We start from the raw sequence: 19,746 nt of genomic DNA on the forward strand, positions 1-19,746 counted from the left end.
TCCCTGCCCCCGGGGCCCCTCCTGCCCTGCCCTCGGGATCGGCCTGGGCCCGGGCCGGGTGCCTGCTGGCCACAGTGCCCCCGCCCCACGGGCCACCAGGCGGGTCCCTCACCGAAGAGCGCCAGAAGGGCCTGGAGCGCGAAGTGCATGGTCCGGCGGCTGGCCTGCTTGCCCGTCTTCAGCGTCACCTCCTCTTGCCCAACTTCACAGAGGTCGAAGCCTGCAAGCGGCGCACCCTTCAGGCCACAGCTGGGGGGCACCGGGGGACCCGGAGACCTGCCCCACCAGCCCAGTGGCGCTCAGCCCCGCTGGACAGGGTCGAGGGAGCGGGGGCCCTGCCCTGCCCTGCCCTGCCCTGCCCGCCCAGCCGGCCCCATGCTGCCCCGCTCCCCCTCGCCCTGTGGGTGTCCCAGAGGCGTCCTACCTAATGCTGCAAGGAACTCGTGGCAGCCTGGCAACCGCCAAAGCTGGACGCTGATGGAGACCTGGATGGGGGCCAGCGGGAAGTCCTGCTCCTTCTCCCCAGCCTGGAGCTGCACCAGCACTTGATGGAGCTGAAGGGGGGACACCGGTCAGTGGCCACGGGGCCCTCCTGCTCCCCCCCAGTGCTTGGCCTGAGCAGCAGAGGTGGGGCCGAAGCGGTGTGGGTGAGTGCGCGGGAGGGGTGAGGCTGCACGGGGCAGGCAGGAGACGGCACCGCCCTCCAGGTGAGGGCAGGGCTGCCCCACGCAGTGGGAAGGCCACCGTGCCCGGCCCGCCCCCGCCCGGCCCCTACCACGAAGGGCGGGAGGGCTGAAGGATGGTGCTTGTACTCACCATGCCCACCATATTTTTAACAGCCTTTGGGAAGCAGAAAGTTGGGGGAGAGAGAAAGAGAGGGGGTTTAGCGCCAGGAAAAGGTGCAACGTGGCAGCCCGGCGGGGGGAGGTGGGGGCCCTGGGGCCCCGGCAGGCTCCCAAGACCAGCGGGGTGACCCTTCCGGAAGCGACCGCTCCTGCCACGCACGGCACTCACCCGGCTGATGAGCTGCTCCCCCGTCTCGGAGGCGGCGATGAGCTTGCACAGGGCCTGCAGGGCAGCGCTAGGCAGACCTGTGGAGGGAGCGGGGGGCCGGTCACGCTCAGCAGGGCGGCCGCGGCGGGGCGCTCGGGGCCCACGGCTGCCCCGGGAGCCCCCGGCACTCACCGAGCAGTGACTGGATGGTGCTGCTGCACTGCTGCAGCCGGTCTCCGGGGTCTGCGGTGGGGAAGAACACGGCCGCCGGAAGCCCGCTGGCGGGGGGGTCCAGCCGGAAGCCAACGGCTGTCAGCAGCGCCTGCCAGCCCGGAATGCCGCCCACCTTGTTCTCCACGCTCTGCTGCGAGGTGTACATGGAGTTGTGCTGCCCGCTGTGGATGCGCTGCAGGGACTTCTCCACCTGGCGTGGGGGGAGGCCGCCGTGAGCGCCCCTCATCTTGCCAGGCGTCCCCACCCCGGGCCCAGCCGCCCCCTGCGCCTCCCGCCCCCTCACCAGGTGCAGCAGGACCCGCAGGGCGTCGCGTGCCCGCTCCGGGTGCTGGAGGATGTCGGTCAGCGCCTGCCCCATCAGGGAGGAGGGACTGCTCAGCTTCACGTCGCTCCCGATCAGCACGAAGCCTGCAGGAGAAAAGGGGGCTTCGGCAGCAGGCCTGGGCCCGGCCACGAGCGCAGCCTCCGGCAACAGAGGCTCTGCACTCTGTCCGCATCGGGAGGCACCCCGGCCGTGCCCCCAGCCCAGGTCCTGTGGCCCGGAGAGGGAACTCGCAGCGGCCAAAGCTGCCCGGCCGGGCAGGGGAGGGCTCCCGCCCCTCTGCTCACCTGCCCAGTTGCTCGGGTGGGAGAACGGCTTGCTGTTCTGCACGGACTTCATGGCCTCCCCGAGGGCCGCGCTGGCCTTCAGGCCGCCGAGCAGCGCCGTGTAGAAGGCGTGCACGAAGGCCTTGGAGGCTGCCACCGGCACCGGCCACAGGGATGCCAGGACACAGTGGGCGCCGGCCGCCAGGAACGCGCGCGTCAATCCGATCAGCCCGTCGGCGGTGACCTTGCCGTGCGACTCCTGGTAGGAGCCGAGCACCACCAGCCTGACGGGCAGGCGCAGGTCCAGCACGTCGGCGGCCGTGAGCAGGAACTCCTGCAGCGGCGGGCAGTCGGAGAGGCTCTCCGCATCGCTGGCGTCGTCCTGCACCCTCAGCGACTCCGGGATGGTGTAGGTGTGGCCGAAGGAGCCTTTGCCGCCGCCGCCGCCCGTGCTGCTCTCGCTGCTGGGGGCGAGGACCAGGGCGGCCAGCTTCCAGGAGACGTGGGTGGCGAAGTGGGCACACTCGGCCTGGGCCAGCGCGCTCACCACGCGCTCCTTGGTGGCCAGGCTGCCGACCAGGGGCTGGCAGCCCAGCAGCTCCGAGACGGTGTAGGCCTCCTCCTCGGCCGAGGGCATGGGCCCCCACAGCCAGCGGTCCATCACCGAGGCGGGCAGCCTGGGGTTGCCAACAACCGCCGCCATGGACGGGGAGCCGCCGCAGCTGAAGGCGCCCTTCTTGGCCTGGCTCTGAAGGAGAGGGAGCCCATCACAAGCCGCCCGGGGAGGGGGGCTTCCTCCCTGTGGCACCGGCCCCGTCCTCGGCTTTTGACCCCCATGTCACCGTGAGCCTCAGCAAGCCCCCCGTCGTGACGCTCCGGCAGTCCTGCGGCCTGTGAGCCAGAGACCGCGTCGCAGGCCGCTTCGGACGAAACCGGCGGCTCTGAGCCCACGTCCCTCCCCTGCAGCTGTCAGGATCTGGGCTGCTCTGGCTCTCTGCCGGTGGCCAGGCGCCTCCCTCAGCAGTCGCAGGATCGGTCCCAGCCTCTGGATGCACGCCAGCCAGGAGCAAGAGCGAGCCGTCCCCCAGTGACTTCCCTCAGCAGCACAGCCGCTCTTTGGCCGTGGCACCCGCCTCCTGCCTGACCCAGGTGCCGCCTCGCTTAGCGTGTCCTGCCTGGCTGCCTCACCTGAGCAGCCAGCCAGGTGGCCAGAGTGCCAGCCACACACCCCGGGGCCCAGAGACCGGGCACGCCGGGGGCGGCTGTGGGGTGTGCCGAGGCAGGATGGGAGGAGGGTGGTCGCGGTCCATCTGGCTGGTGCTGCCAACCCTGACTGGCAGCAGTGCCCCCCCCCCGGCCCCCACTACCGCTGGGATCTTTCCCCGGCCCTCCGGGCTGCCTTCAAGGACCAAGGCAGCAGCCTCAGCAGGCTGAAGCGGGGCTGCTGCGAGTCACAGCCCGGCCTGGCCCACCCCGCCTGGCCCCACGGCCCGGGGCAGCGCTCCCACCTTGGTGCTGGCGCTCAGTGCTTGGACGGAGGGCACTGCGATGAGGTTGAAGCGCTCGTGCAGGTACTCGTTGGAGGAGCTGCCCTTCAGCAGCGCGAACGGGATGAGGTAGAGCTCCCCCTCCAGGACCAGGACGAGCTGCCGGTGCCGGCCCACCGGCCCGCTGGAGTGCATCAGGCCCTGGAGCGGAGGGGCACGTTTCAGGCGGGGTGCTGGATGGCACGGCCCCCTGCCCTGGCACCCACGCAGCCTCCCCGCGGGGCCCGGCCCCACTCTCATGCCCCACTCACCCCCTCCATGGGCCCGATCAGCAGGTCGTAGAGGGCGCGCAGCGGTGGCTTGCCGAAGGAGGGGAGCCGCCGGGGCAGGGAGGAGGTGAGGGGCGCCTCCTTCACCGGGGAGGCCGGGCGGCTGGAGAGGCTGTTCACACTTTGGCAGCTCCTGTGGCAGCGAGACACGCAGGCGAGGCTGGGCGCAAAGCCCCTCCATGCAGCAGCGAGCCCCCCCCCACCCCCACAAGCCTGGCACACACGCTTGGTCCCCAGTGGCCTCCCTGGGGCGCTGACGGGGCCAGGGGGATGGCTGTTTGTCCCAGCGGTGCCTGTGGGGGGCAGGCAGGCCAGCCCCAGTGCCCAGCCCCAGCCCTGCCCGGCAGGCAGCCCCAGGGGGTGGTGCCCCCCGTCCTCGAGCGCGGGCTCCACGCCACCCTGATCCTTGCCCTCTCCAGGGCCCTCACGCCTCCTGACACGAGGGCTGGCTCGAAAAAGAAGAGGCGCTGGCTGCAAAGCTGCCAGGCAACCAGCAGAGGGCGGCAGCGGCCCACAGCCGCCTGTGCGAGGACTGGTTTGGGGGCTGCTGATGCTTGGCAGCCCTGCAGGAAAGCTGGCGTTCCTGCCCTCAAATCGAGTCCCCACCGGGGTCGACAGATTCTGGAACATGTGTCTGCACTTTAAAAATGCTTTTTAAATACATAGCTTTAAAAGTGCACATTTTGCACCCAAACCCTTTCCCGGGTGGACGTCTGGAACGTTGAGGACAGGATGGAAAGGAGGGAGGGAGGTGGGCCAGGGGGCACCACCGGGGGAAGCGTCAATGGCGGCGGGGGCGCGGGGGTCCTTCTCTGCCGGCACCAGCAGCCCCCTCACCTGTTGAAGAGGTTGTTCCTGTTGACCATCCTCAGGAAGCCCGTGGGGTCCGCTGCAGAGCTCGGCTTGCTGCTTGCGTCCTCCGGCTGCTGGTCCATGATGTCTCCTGCCTCGCTCTCCGTCTCGCTGCTGGCGGAGGGGCTTGGGGAGGAAAGGAGGCAGAGGCATCAGCGGGATCGGGGCAGGCTTCTGCGGGAATGGGGGTCGGGGTGGTGGACCGCCCGCCCGCCCGCCCGCCCGCGCTCCCAGCCATCCCACGGGGACGGCAGAGAGGCTCGGAGAGGGCCTTGGGAAGAGTCGTGGAAGGAGCGCCTGGGATGGGCTTGGACCCTCCTGTCCGCATCTTCCCAGCCCCTGCAGGGCACAGATGGCCACTGGCTGAGCGTCTCCTGCCAGCCAAGCCGAGCCCTGGACACGAGGACACCCCCCGTCCCCAGCAGCATTTCCCCGTGGGTCCCAGGCCGAAACTCACCGTACGTAATAGGAGTCCACTCCCAGGGCCTCCCGCACGCCGGTGCTGAGCTGCTCCAGCACCGAGCTGGTGACCGCCTGGAGGCCGGCACTGCCCTCCTGGGAGTCCTCGGGGTTCTCCGCTGGGCCGTCGCCCAAGTAGCACTCGTGGAACTTCAGGATCCCTAGAGGCGTAAAGACGGGCCATGCCGCAAAACCGCCTGCACGCAGGGGCTCCTCGAGGACCGGGCTGCCCACACAACCTACCTGCTCCCGGGGCCAGCAGCCAGCTGTAGAGGTGGCCCGCGGCCAGCGAATAGTAGAGGACCAGTCCCCGCTGGCCGTTCACCGTCTCCAGCACCTGGTCCACCGTCACAGGGGAGTAGGGGTCTGCGTCCTGCTGCCCCGTCTGGCGCTCCACCAGCAAGTCGGCAAAGGCCCTTGTGCGGCCCCGTTCGGCCACCGCCAGCGCCTCGTCGTGGTGCCCTGTGAAGAAGCGGGCGGCTGAGCGGGGCCACGTGAGGGCCAAGTGGGACACCAGCGCAGCCAGAGGCCCCTGGCCAGACAGGGTTGAGGCGGAGGGGGCTGCCAGGCCGGGCCTCAGCACACGCCCCCCACCATGCATGCCCAGGCCTCACTCACCCAAGCTCACCAGCACCCGCTGCAGAGCCTCGTATGAGGAGGTCTGCAGGTCGAAGAGGGAGAGTTTATAGTCGGTGCTCAGCCGCCCCTCATGCCGGATGGACTCGAAGAGGGCCGAAGCCCGGTAGAGCTGCAAGAGGAGCAGGGTCAGCTGGTCAGCCTGGCCTCTGGGCACGTCCTGAGCGCAGGGTGTGCCCCGTCCCATTGCTCGGCTCTGGGGGCGAGCGAGCAGTGCTCCTGCCCTCCCTCGCTGCGGGGGGGTGCTCACCTGGTGCTGGGCCTCCTCCAGGTTCCCGCTGGCCCAGAGAGAGAGGCCCAGGCCGTGCCGGATGCGGGCCTCGTCCTCTCTGCGCCCCAGCTGCTCCGCCAGCCGCAGCCCTGCAGAAGCGAAAGGGGGTTGGGTGGAATGGATGCAGGGGGCGCTCGGCCCCCTCTGCCACTGCCCCGCCGTCCAGGGCCTCGTTTGCCCTCCGGCATCCTGGCACTCGCCGCCGGCGGAGACCCCTGCTGTAAGAGGCTTTGCCACCGGAAAGCGAGCTGAGTGGCTGCTCTGCCTCCGCCTGAAGGGCAGGGCAGAAGCTGGGCAAGCCCCGAGGAGAGCCGCTCGGCGCCTGTCCGTGCGGTGCCCAGCCGGGACACTCAGATCCTCTGCTCAGGGGCGGGAATGCCCCAGCTGCCACAACGGCCCCGCTTGCCAGGCGGCTGGTCCCCTTGGGCGGACCAGGCCACTCACCTTCCTGCAGGTACATCACTGCCTGGGCATAGTTGCGCAGGGCGTGGTGCGTGCGGCCCAGGCTGCTGTAGGAGGCGGTCTTGGCCACCAGGTCGTTCATCTGCGCAGCAATGCTCAGGTGCTGTTCCTGGTAGACCACGGCCCTCTCGAAGGTGCCCAGCGACTCGTAGGTCAGGCCCAGGTTCCCGTAAGCCCGGCTCTGGCAGGCTGGGTTCCTGGTCTCCTCGGCGATCTGCAGGTCCAGCTGGTGGTACTCCAAGGCCGTGTCGTATTCGGCCATCTGCTGGTAGACGCTGCCCAGGCCGCAGGCTGCGCTGCCCTCCAGGGCCTGGTCCTTCATCTCCCGGGCGATGCCCAGCTGGCGCTCCAGGCAGGAGATGGCCTGCTCGTAGTTGCCCAGCTGGCTGTGCAGCGTGCCCAGCTCCCCGTACGCCTGTGCCTTGTCGAAGGCCTCCCCCAGCTCGTGGGCCACCACCAGCCTCTTTTCGAAGCAGACCAGAGCTTGCTGCAAGCTTCCCATGGACCTGTGAGGTTGCACCAGCGCCCAAGATGGAGGTTGCCCTGGGAGGCGCCTCGGCCAGCCTCCCCCACTCCGGCCGAGTGCCCGACAGCCCCGGAGGGCCACTCAGTGGGAAAGGGAGGCCAGCTGAGCGCTCCTTCCGCCCGCCCGCCCGTGCTGGCGCCGCACGCATGGCCCCGGGTCCTCCCCCGACCTGCCCGGGCGCCCTTACCTGTGCCCGTTGCCCAGGCCCCGGTAGGCCTTGACCTGGTCCTGCGTGCGGTTCAGGCTCTGCGCCACGCTCAGGTACTGCTCGTAGTGCTTGACGGCCTCCTCGAAGTCCCCCAGCATCTCATAGCAGTCGCCCAGGTTGCCGAAGGCGCGCCCCCGGTCCAGCAGGGCCTCGCTGCCGCTCAGCTGCTGCAGCGTGGCCAGCTGCTGCTCGAAGTAGCCGATGGCCTCCTCCGGGGCGCTCGTGTTCATCTTGGTGATGCCCATGTTGCCGTAGACCTGGGCCTCGATGCCAGCGTCCCCGAGCCTCTGGCCCTGCTCCAGCTGCTCCTCGTAGCACTTGAAGGCCATGGTGTACTTGCCCAGTGCCATGTAGACCGCGGCCAGGTGCCCGTGGGCCCGGCACTCGCCCAGGGCCTCCCCTAGTTCCTGGTACACCTCCAGCTCCTGTGTGTGGTAGCCCAGCGCCTTGTCGCACTTCTGCAGCATCCGGTGCGCGGAGCCCAGGGCCGCGTAGGCGCTGGCCTCCAGCTTCCGGTCCTTGACCTGGTGGGCCAGGCTGAGCTGCTGCTCGTAGAACCGGACGGCCCCGCCGACATCCTTCTGGCAGACGGCGATGTCGCCCAGGTTGCCCAGCGCCCGAAAGGTGGCCTGGGAGTTGCCGAGGGACTGCGCGAGCGACAGCAGGTACTTCTGGCACTCCTCGGCCTTCCTGAAGTTGCCCAGGGCTTTGAAGGCCAAGCCCAGGTTGCAGAAGGCCTTGGCTTGGCTCAGCTTGTCGTGCAAGTCCTTGGCCAGGGCCAGGTCCTGCTCGTAGTACTTCACGGCCTCCTCATAGTTGCCCAGGCAGTAGTGGGCATAGCCCAGGTTGTGGCACACCTTGCCCTCACCCTCCATGTCCTGCAGCTCGGGGGACAGCTGCAAGTACTGCTCGTAGTAGGGGGCGGCCTGAGCAAACTCCCCTCGGGAGCAGTGGAAGCTGCCCAGGTTGGCCAGGGCCCGCGCCTCGCTCTGGATGTCCCGCAGCTCCCGGGCGATGTGCAGGTGGTTCTGGTAGTGCTGCAGGGCACGGTCGTGGGCCCCCAGCGCCTGGTAGGCCACGGCCAGGTTGCCGTGGGTGGAGGCCTGCGAGGCCCGGTCGTTCACCTCCATGGAGATCTGCAGCTCCTGCCGGTGGTACTTGACCGCCTGGTCGAACATGCCCAGGGCGTGGTAGGCGTTGCCCATGTTGCCGTAGGACCGGCCCTGCGCGGCGTAGTCGTTCAGCTCCTGCACGATGGACAGGTGCGCCTTGTGCAGCTGCAGCGCCGTCTCGTAGTCGCCCTTCATCTGGTGGATGATGCCTGCGGGCAGAGCGCGCGGGTCAGCGGGAGACCTCGGAGCCGGAGAGGGAAGCTGCCAGGGCCGAGCGGCCGGGCCGGGCGGCTTCGGCCGCTGCCTCCAGCGGGCGAGGACGCCCTCCGCTTCCCTGCAGCCAGCCGCACCGAGAGTCGTTCCTGAAGCTGGAGAGGGAGCGGCCCCCGGCCAGAGCGGTCCGCACTCGAGACGTGCTCCAGCTCTCTCGCCGGGGAGCAAACGGAGAGGCGGCGCACAGCAGAGCGCAGAGCAGTGGCCTGGCTCCGGGCAAGGGAAGGGCGGCTGGAAGTGCTCGGCCGAAGGAAGGGGCAGCGGGGCGAATGGGAGCAGGGAGAGCCCTTGGGAAGGAATGTGCCCATGTGTGGCCTGGCCGGCAGCGGCTGCCCAGCGGCCGCACCAGCTGCCCATGGGTCAGCAGAGCGGAGGCTGCGACGGCCGCGATGCCGCCCTGCAGCCTTGCTGGCTGGCCTGCGGCAGGGCTGAGGCAGTGGAGCAGCAGCCCAGCCCTTCGCGAACGCCGATGGCACTCCGGGGTGCCTGCAGCCATGCCTGGTTGCCGGCGGCCATGGCGCCGTTTTCTCTTGCCAGACCCCACTGGCCCTGCTGCTGCTCTGCCTGAGGCACTCACAGCCCGCCAGCAGGCGGCTGGCCACCAGGCAGAGCACCGGCTGGGGCGTCAGAGCAGGCTGCTCCCGCAGGCCCTGTGCACACGGCTCTTGCAGGGGCAGACGGCACTCCCAAACTCTCCGGGCACAACGCCCCCTACCATGCCATGCGTTGGGACTGGGAGCCATCTCTGGGGAAACGCGGAGGAGCCTCGCTCATCCCCTTCCATGCGTATGTGGGGGGGGGGGTTCTGGGCCGCAGAGCCCAGCCAAGGCAGCCCGGACCACCGTGCGCAGCTGCGCTCCCCAGAGGGGCCAGTGGGGCCCAGTGGCCACCCCAGCTGCTCCCCACGGGGGCCCTGAGCCCTGCGGAGGCGACCGCCCTTCTGCACGCTGGGCCCTCCTTTGGCTTCAGCCGCTGCGATGCCAGGCTCCTGCCGATCTGCGTCTCCCCAGGAGCCAGCCCTGCGCATGTGAGGGGGAACCCGCACCCCCCATTTCGGCACAGGGTGGGAACACCCACCAAGGGCCATCCCTCGCTGTGGTTTGGCCTCCTGAGCCCCTCCAGTTCCAGGCAATTACGGCCCCTCTCTGTAACTGCCCCCCCCCAGAATCCGCATGCTCCGGGGGGGCGGGGGGCGGGGGATGACCTCAGCCAGAAAGCTTCTCTTGGAGCAGCCGCCAAGGAAACCCGAGTCGCTGGGCTGAGTCAGCAAGAGGTGCTGGGCTGACCCGGAGAGGAGAGGAGAGGAGAGGAGAGGAGAGGAGGGGAGAGGAGGGGAGGGGAGGGGAGGGGAAGTGCCGGGGAGGTGGCACCGCCCGGGGGAGAGGCTCCCGTGCTGGAGAGAGGCCTCGCGGAAGCCAGGCGCGGAAACGCGGAGACCCCGGGTGCCTGCAGGGGTAGGGCGCTGACCGTGGTGTGTGCCGGGCACGGGGGCAAGCTCGCTCAGGCATGCGGCCACTGGGGCATCCCTCAGGGCAGGAGCAGGGCAGGCGCAGGCAGAAGCCGCCTCCCCGTCTGGAGCAAGTGGGGGCCCAGCGGAGCCTTCCCCGTGCCCGCACCTGTGCCTGGGGGGAGGCCAATGCCCATGCCCATGCAGAGGCTTGCGGTCCTCCTCACCACCTCCCCCCGTGCCCCGGCACCGGGCTGCTTCCGGAGGGCTCCTGGCCGGAAGAGCAGCCTGCCCCCCCACCCCCGTGACCAGCTGTGGGGCTCAGCCGATGGCTTGTGCCCCCCTGGCTGCGAGACGGTGAGCGAGAGACGGGGCCTGGGTACCCAGGAGGGGGGTGGAATGAGGCGCCGCTGCCCTTCCGATGGGCCCTGCCATGTCCTCTCCTCAGCTCAGTTCGCGGAGGGACGTGACCCTGGCCGGACAAGCCCCCTGTGCGTCTGCAGCAGGTGGGGCGGCTCAGAGCAGGCGTGCACATTTCCGTGGCACGTTGGTGGCTACCAGGGCAGGGGCCCGGGGCCGGTTCTGAGAGGGGGCAGCCAGGGCGCCCGGCCCGCAAGCGGACGCACCCTCCTGCTCCAGCTTCCCTCAGCTGGCTCCGGCTTCTTCGAGCAAGCTTCATGCAGAGGATGCCCTGGAGGTGCCACGGCCACCATCCAGGGTGCGCAGGGGAGCGGCCATAGCCAAGAGCGGGGAGTGTCGGGGCCGCAGAACAACCCCCCCCTCTGGCTTTCGCCCTCCTGTGACGCTCACCCTGAAACCCGGGCCTTTTCCTTCAAAGCACCCTGGCCGCCACGTCCCCTCTGTGCCGGCCGGCCTGACCCATCCACACGCCATGAGCAGAGGGGCGCCGTGGGGAGGATGCGCGGCTGCCCAGGGACCTGCTCCCTCTGCCAAGCTGTCGGTTGGCTGAGACTGGAGGAGGTGAGAGGGAGCGCCCCTCCTGTGCCACGTGGGACCCTCCTGGCGGCCCCCCAGCCTCTCCCACGGCCTTCCAAGCCACCTTCCTGCCCAGAGATGCCAGCCCAGCCGGTTCATAAACATGATTCCAACTCAGGCAGAGCCACCGAGCGCACTCACACACAGGCGGCGCCAGCCGTGGATGCATTCGAGGAGCTCGGCTGGGGCTGGAACGCGCACCTGCCCTTACCGAGGTTGGAGGAGGCCCGGCCCTCGGCAGCCCGGTCCTGCAGGCTCTTGGCGATGCCCAGCTGCTCCTCGTGGTACTGCTTGGCCCGCTCCAGGTCCTGCATGCAGCGCGCGGCGTGGCCCAGGCCGGCGTAGGCGCGCATCTCGAAGGACTTCTCCTCCAGCTGCCGGGCCAGCTCCAGGACGTGGTTGTGGTAGGACATGGCCTTGTCGAAGTTGCGCCGGTAGTGGTAGGCGCTGCCCAGGTTGCTGTAGGCACGGGCCTCCTCCCGCCGGCTGCCCAGCGCCTTGGCGATCTCCAGGTGCTGCTCGTGGCAGCGCACCGCGTTCTCGAAGTCCCCCATGGCGATGTAGACAGCACCCATGTTGCCCAGCTCCCGGGCCTCTGAGAGTTCGTCCTTGGCCTGCTTGGCCAGGAGCACGCACTGCTTGTGGCTGGCCAGCGCGTTGGGGTAGTCGCCGATGGCGGTGTAGACATGGCCCAGGCTGCTGAGGGCAGAGGAGGCCGCCTGCGGAGGAGGACAGCAGAGGCTGGCTGCGTGCCCGGCCCCCTCGCCGGGCAGCGAGCCCTCGGCCCCCAAGTCGCTCCCTCCCTGCTCCCCACCACAGGCGCGCCCGCATCCGGCAGGCCAGCCTCCTGCTCGCCAGCCGCGAGCGGCTTTTCCAGCACAGCTGCGCCTCGGGGGGCTGCTCCGAGCTCCCCACACTCGTGCAGCTGTGCGAGAGGCTCTCCTCAGGCACCGAAGAGCCCGTCTCGCAAAGTGTGCGGTGTGGCCCTTGGGCCCGGCCACAAGCGGTGCCACTGGCAAGGGCCCCAACTATGCACTGAGGTGGGTGCGGTGGGGTGGGGAAATCCCCTGGACCCCTGCCTCACAGAGAGCCGCCGGGAGCAGGCCTGGGGCCTTCTCTGCGCAGCTGCAGAACGCTGGGGTGTCATTCCGAGGAGGAGCTGCTGCCCGCAGCCTCCCCGGCCAGGCCCCCACCGTTTTCCTGGGTTCTGAGAAGGGCCCACTGCAGCCCACTTGGCCTGGAACTCCTCTCCAGGGGAAAGACCCTCGCCTCGCATGGGCCGGGGGCTCCCTGCCTCTCGCCAGGATGAGGCCCCACTGTGGCCAGGAAGCCCGTCCTCGAGCGCCAGACGGTGCCACGGCCAGTCGGGCCTGGGCAGCCACTGGTGGGGAGGCCTCTGCCCACACTCCTGGGCTGCCCCCAGAGGCCTGCCTGCTCCGGCTCCTCTGGCGGTGGCTGCAAGCGCCACCCCGTGAGGGCCGTCTGCACGTCCCCTGGAGCTGCCAGAGGCAGGCACAACTGGAGATTCACCGCAGCCCTTGCGAGGCCGAGAGGAAGGCATGAGGTGGCCCCCCAGGCTGGAAGGCAGCCGGCGGGGGCTGCAGAGTCGTGCCAGGCAGACACCCCCCAGCCCCCCCACAGCACAGGCGCCGGTCCCTGGCTCCAGGGGCTCTCGGCAGGCTGCGTGAGCCGTGGCAGCTCAGCCCACCCAGGGGCCTCTGTCACCACAAGGGGCCTGGGTGTGCGTGCGCGTCTGTGCGTTCGTGCGCGTCCTGTGTAGCGGCAGCACAGCATCTAGAATCCCCCCCAAAAAAGCCTCTGGGACGATTTACTGCCCCTTCTGGCTTCTGCGGTGATTGATGTTCACCTGATGGCCAAATGACTGAAGGCAAAGCCAGGCTCTCGGCTGGGAAGAAGATGGCTGAGCCGAAGCGCGCGCAGGCCCGTAGTCGGCCGTCTCTGCTCCGGGCAAAGGCTGGGCGTGCGCACGCCAGAGGCCCTGCCCTGCCCGCCCCCGCAGCACCCTGGCTGGAGGGCCTGCCCAGGGAGGGCCTGGGGCAGGAGGGGGCAGCTGCCAGCGGCTGCCCCGTCTTCTGGCAGAGGCCCCGCTAGCCTCCCCCAGTGCAAAGGGCGCCTACTGGGCCGCTGGCACGGCCACCAAGACCCATCTCTCCCAGACAACGGCAGAGGACAAAGCACGCGGGGAGGGCAGGGGCTCCAGGCAGATTCGCCGGAGAGCCGGACTGGCGAAACGCAAGGCGAGAACCCGCCGGGCAGAGGAACTCCCACTGAGGCTCTTGCAGCGAGGTACCTGCAGGAGGCGCCGCCGGCCCAGCCTTCCTCGGCACCTGCCACCTCCCTTGGGCGCCACGCCTCAGTGCAGGGGGTCCAGAAGGGCCGCCACACCCCTGCACGGCTGCAGTACAGCAGCGCCGGGCCACCGCAGGGCCCGGCTGCGCTCACCCCGATGGCCTGGCCTGCGTGGAGCCCCGGTGAAGCCAGCAGGCGCCCGAGGGCTGCCGCGGGAGCCACCTCTCCGAGTGGGCGCCCCTCCCGTTCTGGGAGCCAGTGATGGTTCTGCCTTGCTCCCTTCGCTATTTTTAAAAGCAGGCCTGTAATCGAAGATGTCCAGAGGCCCGAGAACTGGAAGAGCAATTACGCTGCGGAGGCTCTGTGGTCTCCGCAGCCGCTGCAAGACAAACATTCCAGCACGGCGATGGAGTCGGAAGCCCATCCGTGCGCCCGGATCTGCCTGCCGCTCCACTCCCCTCCCCTCCTCGTGTTCTCCTCCGGATTCCTGCGGCCGTGAAGCAGACTCCCCAGTCCACAGGAGGGACACCCCGCGCCTCTCCGCCTGCCTGCCTGCCCAGAGCCGGCCGGGCCAGCACAGCCCCGCTGCCTCTGTTCGTCGGCTGTTGCTGGCACCGAGGGAGGGCCCTCACTCCTCCGCAGAAGCAGGGAATCTGGGTGCCCCAGCAACATCTGGACCACGACTCCCACCACCACTACTGGCTGCGGCTGATGGGTCCCGGCTCCCCACCCTGCTCCTCTGGGCCTTCTATGCCATGTCCTCCTCCTCTCGGTGCCTGGGGCAAGGCCATTACCTCACTGCAGAGCGGCACGCAGCGAGGCCCTCCTGGTGGGCTGCATCAGCACCGCTGCAGCTTCACAATAGCTCTGTGTTACAAAAGACCCCGCCGAGGGGCCAAGAAAAACAGCTGTGCATCCAGAGGAAGCCCTGTGGTCGGGGTGATGTCATCAGAACGCGCCAGAGCAATTTCCTGTGGTTGCATCCACAGGAAATCCAAAAGGCTTGGCTTTCTCACAATCCAAGTAGCTGTTTGCTGTGAAGAACCATTAATTATGTGCCCAGATGGGTCATAAATGGAAGAATATTGTGATCAGCTGGAAGCTGCCCTGGCCAGCCCGCACGGAACCGAAGCACCAACGGCTGCAGACGCGAGACCTCCGCTGACAGCAGCAGCCTGCACTTGTGAAGCCGGGCGGGAGCAGCCCCTGGGCCTCAGCCTCCCCTCCCCGAAGGGGCCATTCCCAGCCCCCAGTGCTCATGCTCCCAGCTTGTGCAGGGAAGGGACTCTTGGCTGGCCCTCACTCCACACAGAGCTTTCCCCGAAGGTCAGAGCCACCCGCTGGCCCGGTGCCAGGCTGCATCAGCCCCCCCCCCACCCCACCCCCCAGTGTGGAGTCTGCCTAGGCCCAGCTCCCATCCTGCTGACCAAGCCACCAGCACAAGCCTCCGAGGGTCCCGCCAGGCCTGTGCCCACCTGCCCGGTGGCTCCACAGAGGAAGGATGCTGGGCTCACGAGGCGGTGCCAAATGGGAAGCAGCCCAATCCCCTCAGAACGACAAGGACACGCACACGGCTCAGGAAGCCGCGGCTCCCCCCGCCCCGCCCCCCCGCCCCCTACCTCTCTGTCCTTGAGCTTCATGGCAAGCATCAGCTGATGTCTGTGGTTAGTCAAGGCCTCCCGGTAGTTTCCTTTGGAGAAGAATGCAGAGCCCAAATTGCCGTGAGCTCGGCATTCACCCATCTGGTCACCTGGATGAGAATTGAGCAGAATGCACGGGTGAGCAGGAGGGACTCCAGAAAGGCAGGCACTGGAGGGAGGGATCCACAGGACGCCCACGTTCCCCACTCCTGCCCCAGCAAGCCAACCCACGGCCTTCTCCTGCCAAACGCACTCTGCCCAGAGAGGAGCCGAGGAGAGCGAGCAGCACCCTGCTCCCAGCCTCGGTGAACGGGCTGCTATCACCTTCCGGGCTGGTTCTCCCCTCACTTGGCTCAGGGAGCCCCATTCTGCTCTGTGCTGCTTGTGTGAAGCACAGCCGGCCCCGTTTCTGCGGGGAAGACTGGATGGTGGATCCAGGGGAAGGACCACTCAGGGCAAGACCAGCTCATCATCTGCCAACACATGACTCAGACGCAGAATCATCCCCAAGTCTCTTCTACCTGCCCCCGGGTTCCCACCTGAGGGCTTCGGCTGCACAACCAGCGCTAAACATTTTCCTCCAAATGGGCTTTGGCCACTGTCGGTGCCTCTTGACCCCGAATCGCAACACGCTGTGAGAAGCAGACTCGCCCAGCCGCGCCGCTCTTTATGCTACACCCGGCGGTTCACGCCTGCCCCCGCCGCCAGACATGCCCCCCCTCGAGTCTGGAGCACCCGCCCAAGGCAAGGGGCTACCTAAAGTCTTGGCCACATCCAAGTCCTGCTGCATGTAGCCGGTGCTTTTCTCGGTGCTGCCCAAGGACCAGTAGGCGCTGCTCAGGGCAGAGAAGACTGAGCCCCTCAGCTTCAGGCTGCAGGTGCCGATCTTCAAGGCTGCTTCGAGGACCACCACCGAGGCGCCGTGATGACCAGCAGTCAGCAGCTCCTGCCCAATCACAGAGACCACCACAAAGGGGCTCTTGTCCAGCTTCATCTTCTGCAGCTGCTGGTATGTTGGCTCCAGGGATTCTACGAGAGGGAGGAAAAAGAGGAAGAACTCAGAGCCGTTTCCCTCCAGGGCATCATGGCAGGGCTTCTGCAACTCATTTGTTCCACTCAAAGAAGGCAGACCCTGTCAGCATGCAGAGCTCCTGCTGAACTTTCATGGTCTTAGAAAATTTCTGAGCCAGCCTTTCTCCTGTGATCCACTGTGGCATACAGCATTCAGAAAGTATTTTGACCGGATAAAATCATTCTTCCCAAATCACACAACTTCTAAAAAATAGAAAATGTAACTAAAGGCCTGCAGTCCCATTCTCACCCCACACAAAAGGCCAAACTTGTCAAAAATACGCTACTCAAGGAGGGCTTTTTCAAAATTCCCCCTTTTCAATGGAATTGCAGCCCCATATTAGGGTTAGGGGTGTGCACCAGGGTAGGGTTAGGGTTAGGAAAACAAGGTGTCCTGGAACGATTTTGATGGTTGGAATGCGTTTAGAAGGGGCAGAAAGGATGAGCTGCGCAGAAAAAGCTACTCAAGGAGGGCTTTTGCAAAATCACCCTTTTCAATGGAACTGTAGCCCCATATTAGGGTTAGGGGTGTGCGCCAGGGTAGGGTTAGGGTTAAGAAAACGAGGTGTCCTGGCATGAATCTGATGGTTGGAATGCGTTTAGAAGGGGCAGAAAGGATGAGATGCGCAGAAAAAGCTACTCAAGGAGGGCTTTTTCCAAATCGCCCTCTTTTCAATGGAACTGTAGCCCTATATTAGGGTTAGGGGTGTGTACCAGGGTAGGGTTAGGGTTAGGAAAACGAGGTGTCCTGGCATGGTTTTGATGGTGTTTTGATGTGTTTAGAATGGGCAGAAATGATGAGCAGTGCAGAAAAAGAAACATAGAAACAGAACGAGTAAGAAGGTGTCTCCCAGGCTATCTAGTCTGACCCTTGGCTCCAGCCGGCAAAAGCTACCCAAGGAGGGCTTTTTCAAAATCGCCCTCTTTTCAGTAGAACTTCTAAACTGAAACCTGTTTTCAGGTTTTATTGCAGTGTTGGCACTATGTGATGAATAAGTGGGTTCTGGGTTGCAGTTGGGGCACTCCGTCTCTCAAAGGTTTGCCCTCACTGACCTAGAGCATCGGGAAGAGCAGTCCAGCAACATGTGAGGACTTGGGAGGCTGATTCTCCATTGTCTCCTCATCCAAACCCTGGGAGGTAGATCATGCTGAGACGTGGCAACAGGTCCGAGGTCGCCCAGAGAGCTCCAGAACAGAGCGCAGATCTGAAGCAAAGTCAGACACTGCAACTACAACCCACGGCCTCTTCAGGTGCCGGGGGGGGGGGGCTGAGCAACACAAACAAGGCAGCTGCCCAGGCCTGAAAGCAGCTAGTGCAAACACTCGCAAAGAGCGTTCTGCTTCCGCAGCGCAGGAGGACAACCGCCCCGGCCCACACGGCCTCTTGAGCAACTGGTACTGGGAGGCAAATCACCTTTGATACCAAGGGGAATCTATCACTATCGGAGCGAGTAGCCATTGACATCCGTGGTCTTCCACGAGTCTGCCGGTCCCCTTCTAGAGCAGACCATTAGCGGCCTCCACCACGTCGTATGCTACCAAAGCGGGTCTTGTCTCTGCCTCCCTGACTCAAGCTACCTGCGCATCACGTCAGCCTTCTTGTTCCTTGAAACTGCCCACATCTTCCAGCTAGCATTGCAGCTGGCTGGAAAACCCCCAGAATCCCTTCCAGAAGATCACACGCAAGTGTTGTCGCCATTGCTCCCATGTTGCACTGCAGCGATCGGGACCCAGGCCAGGGGTCATCGCTCCATGGACCACCCTGACCTCATCAGCGCAGCCCACAGCACTGCAGAACGCCCGCTCACCTCGCATCGGAGACTTCATGGCGGCTTCCACCATCCCCACCAGGAGCTGCAGACTCTTCGGATCCTGAGCCAGCCCAGAGGCAAATGCTGCCAGAGCATCGGCATGGCGCCCGAGATACTGGAGGGCAACGCCCTGTCGGAAGTAAGCCTGCAACACAATGAGGCAGAGATCAGCAGCTGCCCCACACAAGCCCGGGCCAAGTTCCCCAAAGGAGAGGGACTGCTGTGCTCAACGGTGAGCGTGGAATTGCCACGTTTGGCTCACGTCTTGCAAGTTCTCAATGACACCATCATCCTGTATTTTTCCTGAGGTTCTTCCATCTTTTCTCAGACCACAGGAAATCTAACTCACTTCATAAAAAACTAAGAGGGCTGAAATGTCCACCATGGAAGGTGCCTCCGGCACTAATTTTCTGTCTTCGAATGCATGATGTTTTCCCTGAAGTACCGAGAACCAAACTGATCATATTCCATCCATGTTCAATGTAGTATTTGCAGCGTGCATCATTTGATTATTCTTCTAAAAAAATCTCTTAATGATCACTAAAATGTTTTCTGGCTAGAACTTTTTTTAAACTTTTTTATCTCACCAGGGCGGCTTATTTTATATTGTATAATTGTATTTTATTTTAATGTGTATATTTTAATTTTTACTTATGATGAATTTATTGTTGTAAGCCGCCCCGAGGCTTCGGCGAATGGGGTGGCATAAAAATGTTTTAATAAATAAATAAATAAATAAAAGCAAAGCAAAGGATAGTGCTCTATCAACTATGAGGCTAATTTTCAAAAAATAAATAACATCAGGGAGCCCCCACAAAGCCGCCAGGTCCTGGGAGGCTGCAGGGCAGCACCAGGCTATTTAGCCCACCCAGCTTCCTAGGTGAGCTTATCCGAAAGCCACGCCGGTTCATAATTCAGCGTGGGTCTCGGGCACTGCTGAGATGTTCTTCCCCAGAGTGCAGCGGGGATCAAGGCTGGTCCTCAGCACCAAGCGGCAGCGATTCCACCCTGCCTGGAAGGATGGATGAAGGCTCAGAGGCAGCCCTCGCCACCCAAGCGGAACCGATCTGCAATTAACTTCCAAAGTGGCGATTCATTAGGGCATCCAGGCTCACTCAGGAGCCAGTCCGCAGAGGCAGAAGTTAAGAAAAATCAGAAATGACACCGGAAATTTATAGACATGAATATTTGATCTCTTTTCCATTAGCAAGCATTGATTGTAGACCCATTTTTAATGAATTGGATGGAAGCAAAATTCATTTCATTAACCTTTACTATAAGCGTGTTGTTATGGAATCGAGCACACGGCTGCACGGCAAACCCAGCTCAGGAACAGTCAGGCTCGACTCAGAGAAAGCCCACAAAGCAGCTGGGTCTCGGCTGCTCGGCGTGCGCGCTGAGCCTCTGCCTGGGCAGGCGGAGGAGGAGGAGGAGGAGGAAGAGTGAGCATGGAGAGAGGAGGTGGCCACCTTGCAGGCTACCTCCCCAGAGGGCCTGATGCCAGGCTCAGAAAGGTTGCCAGATCAGGCGGCTTTCCATTTCGGAATGAAAATCTGCAGCAGTCTCACCCCAACAGAGCGTGGCTTTCCTGATCAACGTAGCTGGCGAGGTGCGGACTCTGCCCCCTGCTCATTCTCCCATCCAAAGAGCCGCCCTGCTTGCCACTGCACAAACCAGCCAGCTTCCTACACCATGACAACAAGGATGCTGCGAGTTCCCCCAGTGGGAGAAAACAAAGGGAGCTGCTTTAGAGAAAGGGCGTCTAATTAGCAGCTTTCTTCTTGGGCGTCTCGTTGTAGGAGTGATTAAAGATTCCTCTGAGTCCTAAGAATAGACGCAGCCTGTAATATTCCAGTCGCACCAGAGCGCTGCCGCGCCGCCCACCAAACCACAGCGGCACAGGGGCTGACCGCGGAAGCCGCCCAGGGAAGTCCCCGGCCGTGTGGCTGCCGCTGCTGCCGGCTGGGTCTGCAGGGCACGGGCGGCTGCAGATGCAACGCAGCCAGCTCCCCCAGGCTTGGGCGCGGCTCCTGCACCTCCC

At 65.3% G+C, this 19,746-nt stretch overlaps 1 protein-coding gene across 5 annotated transcripts in view; it reads right to left on the minus strand.

Moving 5' to 3' along the window:
• The window catches only part of TTC28 (tetratricopeptide repeat domain 28), a 71,312-nt gene that overhangs the window by 4,322 nt on the left and 47,244 nt on the right, over positions 1 to 19,746 (minus strand). For 3 of the 5 annotated variants that reach the window (XM_044426184.1, XM_044426187.1, XM_044426186.1), the window contains 20 exons: positions 17,703 to 17,850; positions 15,580 to 15,852; positions 14,803 to 14,933; positions 11,085 to 11,592; positions 7,025 to 8,366; positions 6,294 to 6,817; positions 5,829 to 5,938; positions 5,561 to 5,690; positions 5,186 to 5,404; positions 4,941 to 5,103; positions 4,469 to 4,609; positions 3,614 to 3,764; positions 3,324 to 3,503; positions 1,837 to 2,563; positions 1,511 to 1,635; positions 1,186 to 1,417; positions 1,015 to 1,091; positions 817 to 840; positions 425 to 554; positions 113 to 220 (listed from right to left, as the gene is read on the minus strand). In XM_044426184.1, the coding sequence (XP_044282119.1) occupies positions 113 to 220; positions 425 to 554; positions 817 to 840; positions 1,015 to 1,091; positions 1,186 to 1,417; positions 1,511 to 1,635; positions 1,837 to 2,563; positions 3,324 to 3,503; positions 3,614 to 3,764; positions 4,469 to 4,609; positions 4,941 to 5,103; positions 5,186 to 5,404; positions 5,561 to 5,690; positions 5,829 to 5,938; positions 6,294 to 6,817; positions 7,025 to 8,366; positions 11,085 to 11,592; positions 14,803 to 14,933; positions 15,580 to 15,852; positions 17,703 to 17,850 (5,443 nt within the window). Of the gene's footprint in view, positions 1 to 112; positions 221 to 424; positions 555 to 816; positions 841 to 1,014; positions 1,092 to 1,185; positions 1,418 to 1,510; positions 1,636 to 1,836; positions 2,564 to 3,323; positions 3,504 to 3,613; positions 3,765 to 4,468; positions 4,610 to 4,940; positions 5,104 to 5,185; positions 5,405 to 5,560; positions 5,691 to 5,828; positions 5,939 to 6,293; positions 6,818 to 7,024; positions 8,367 to 11,084; positions 11,593 to 13,977; positions 14,509 to 14,802; positions 14,934 to 15,579; positions 15,853 to 17,702; positions 17,851 to 19,746 lie in introns of those variants that run through there. The other 2 variants (XM_044426185.1, XM_044426188.1) reach the window with 2 other exon arrangements.

The sequence above is a fragment of the Varanus komodoensis genome, unplaced genomic scaffold (genome assembly GCF_004798865.1).
Source record: "Varanus komodoensis strain SLA01 unplaced genomic scaffold, ASM479886v1 scaffold165, whole genome shotgun sequence".
Classification (NCBI taxonomy): Eukaryota; Metazoa; Chordata; class Lepidosauria; order Squamata; family Varanidae; genus Varanus; species Varanus komodoensis.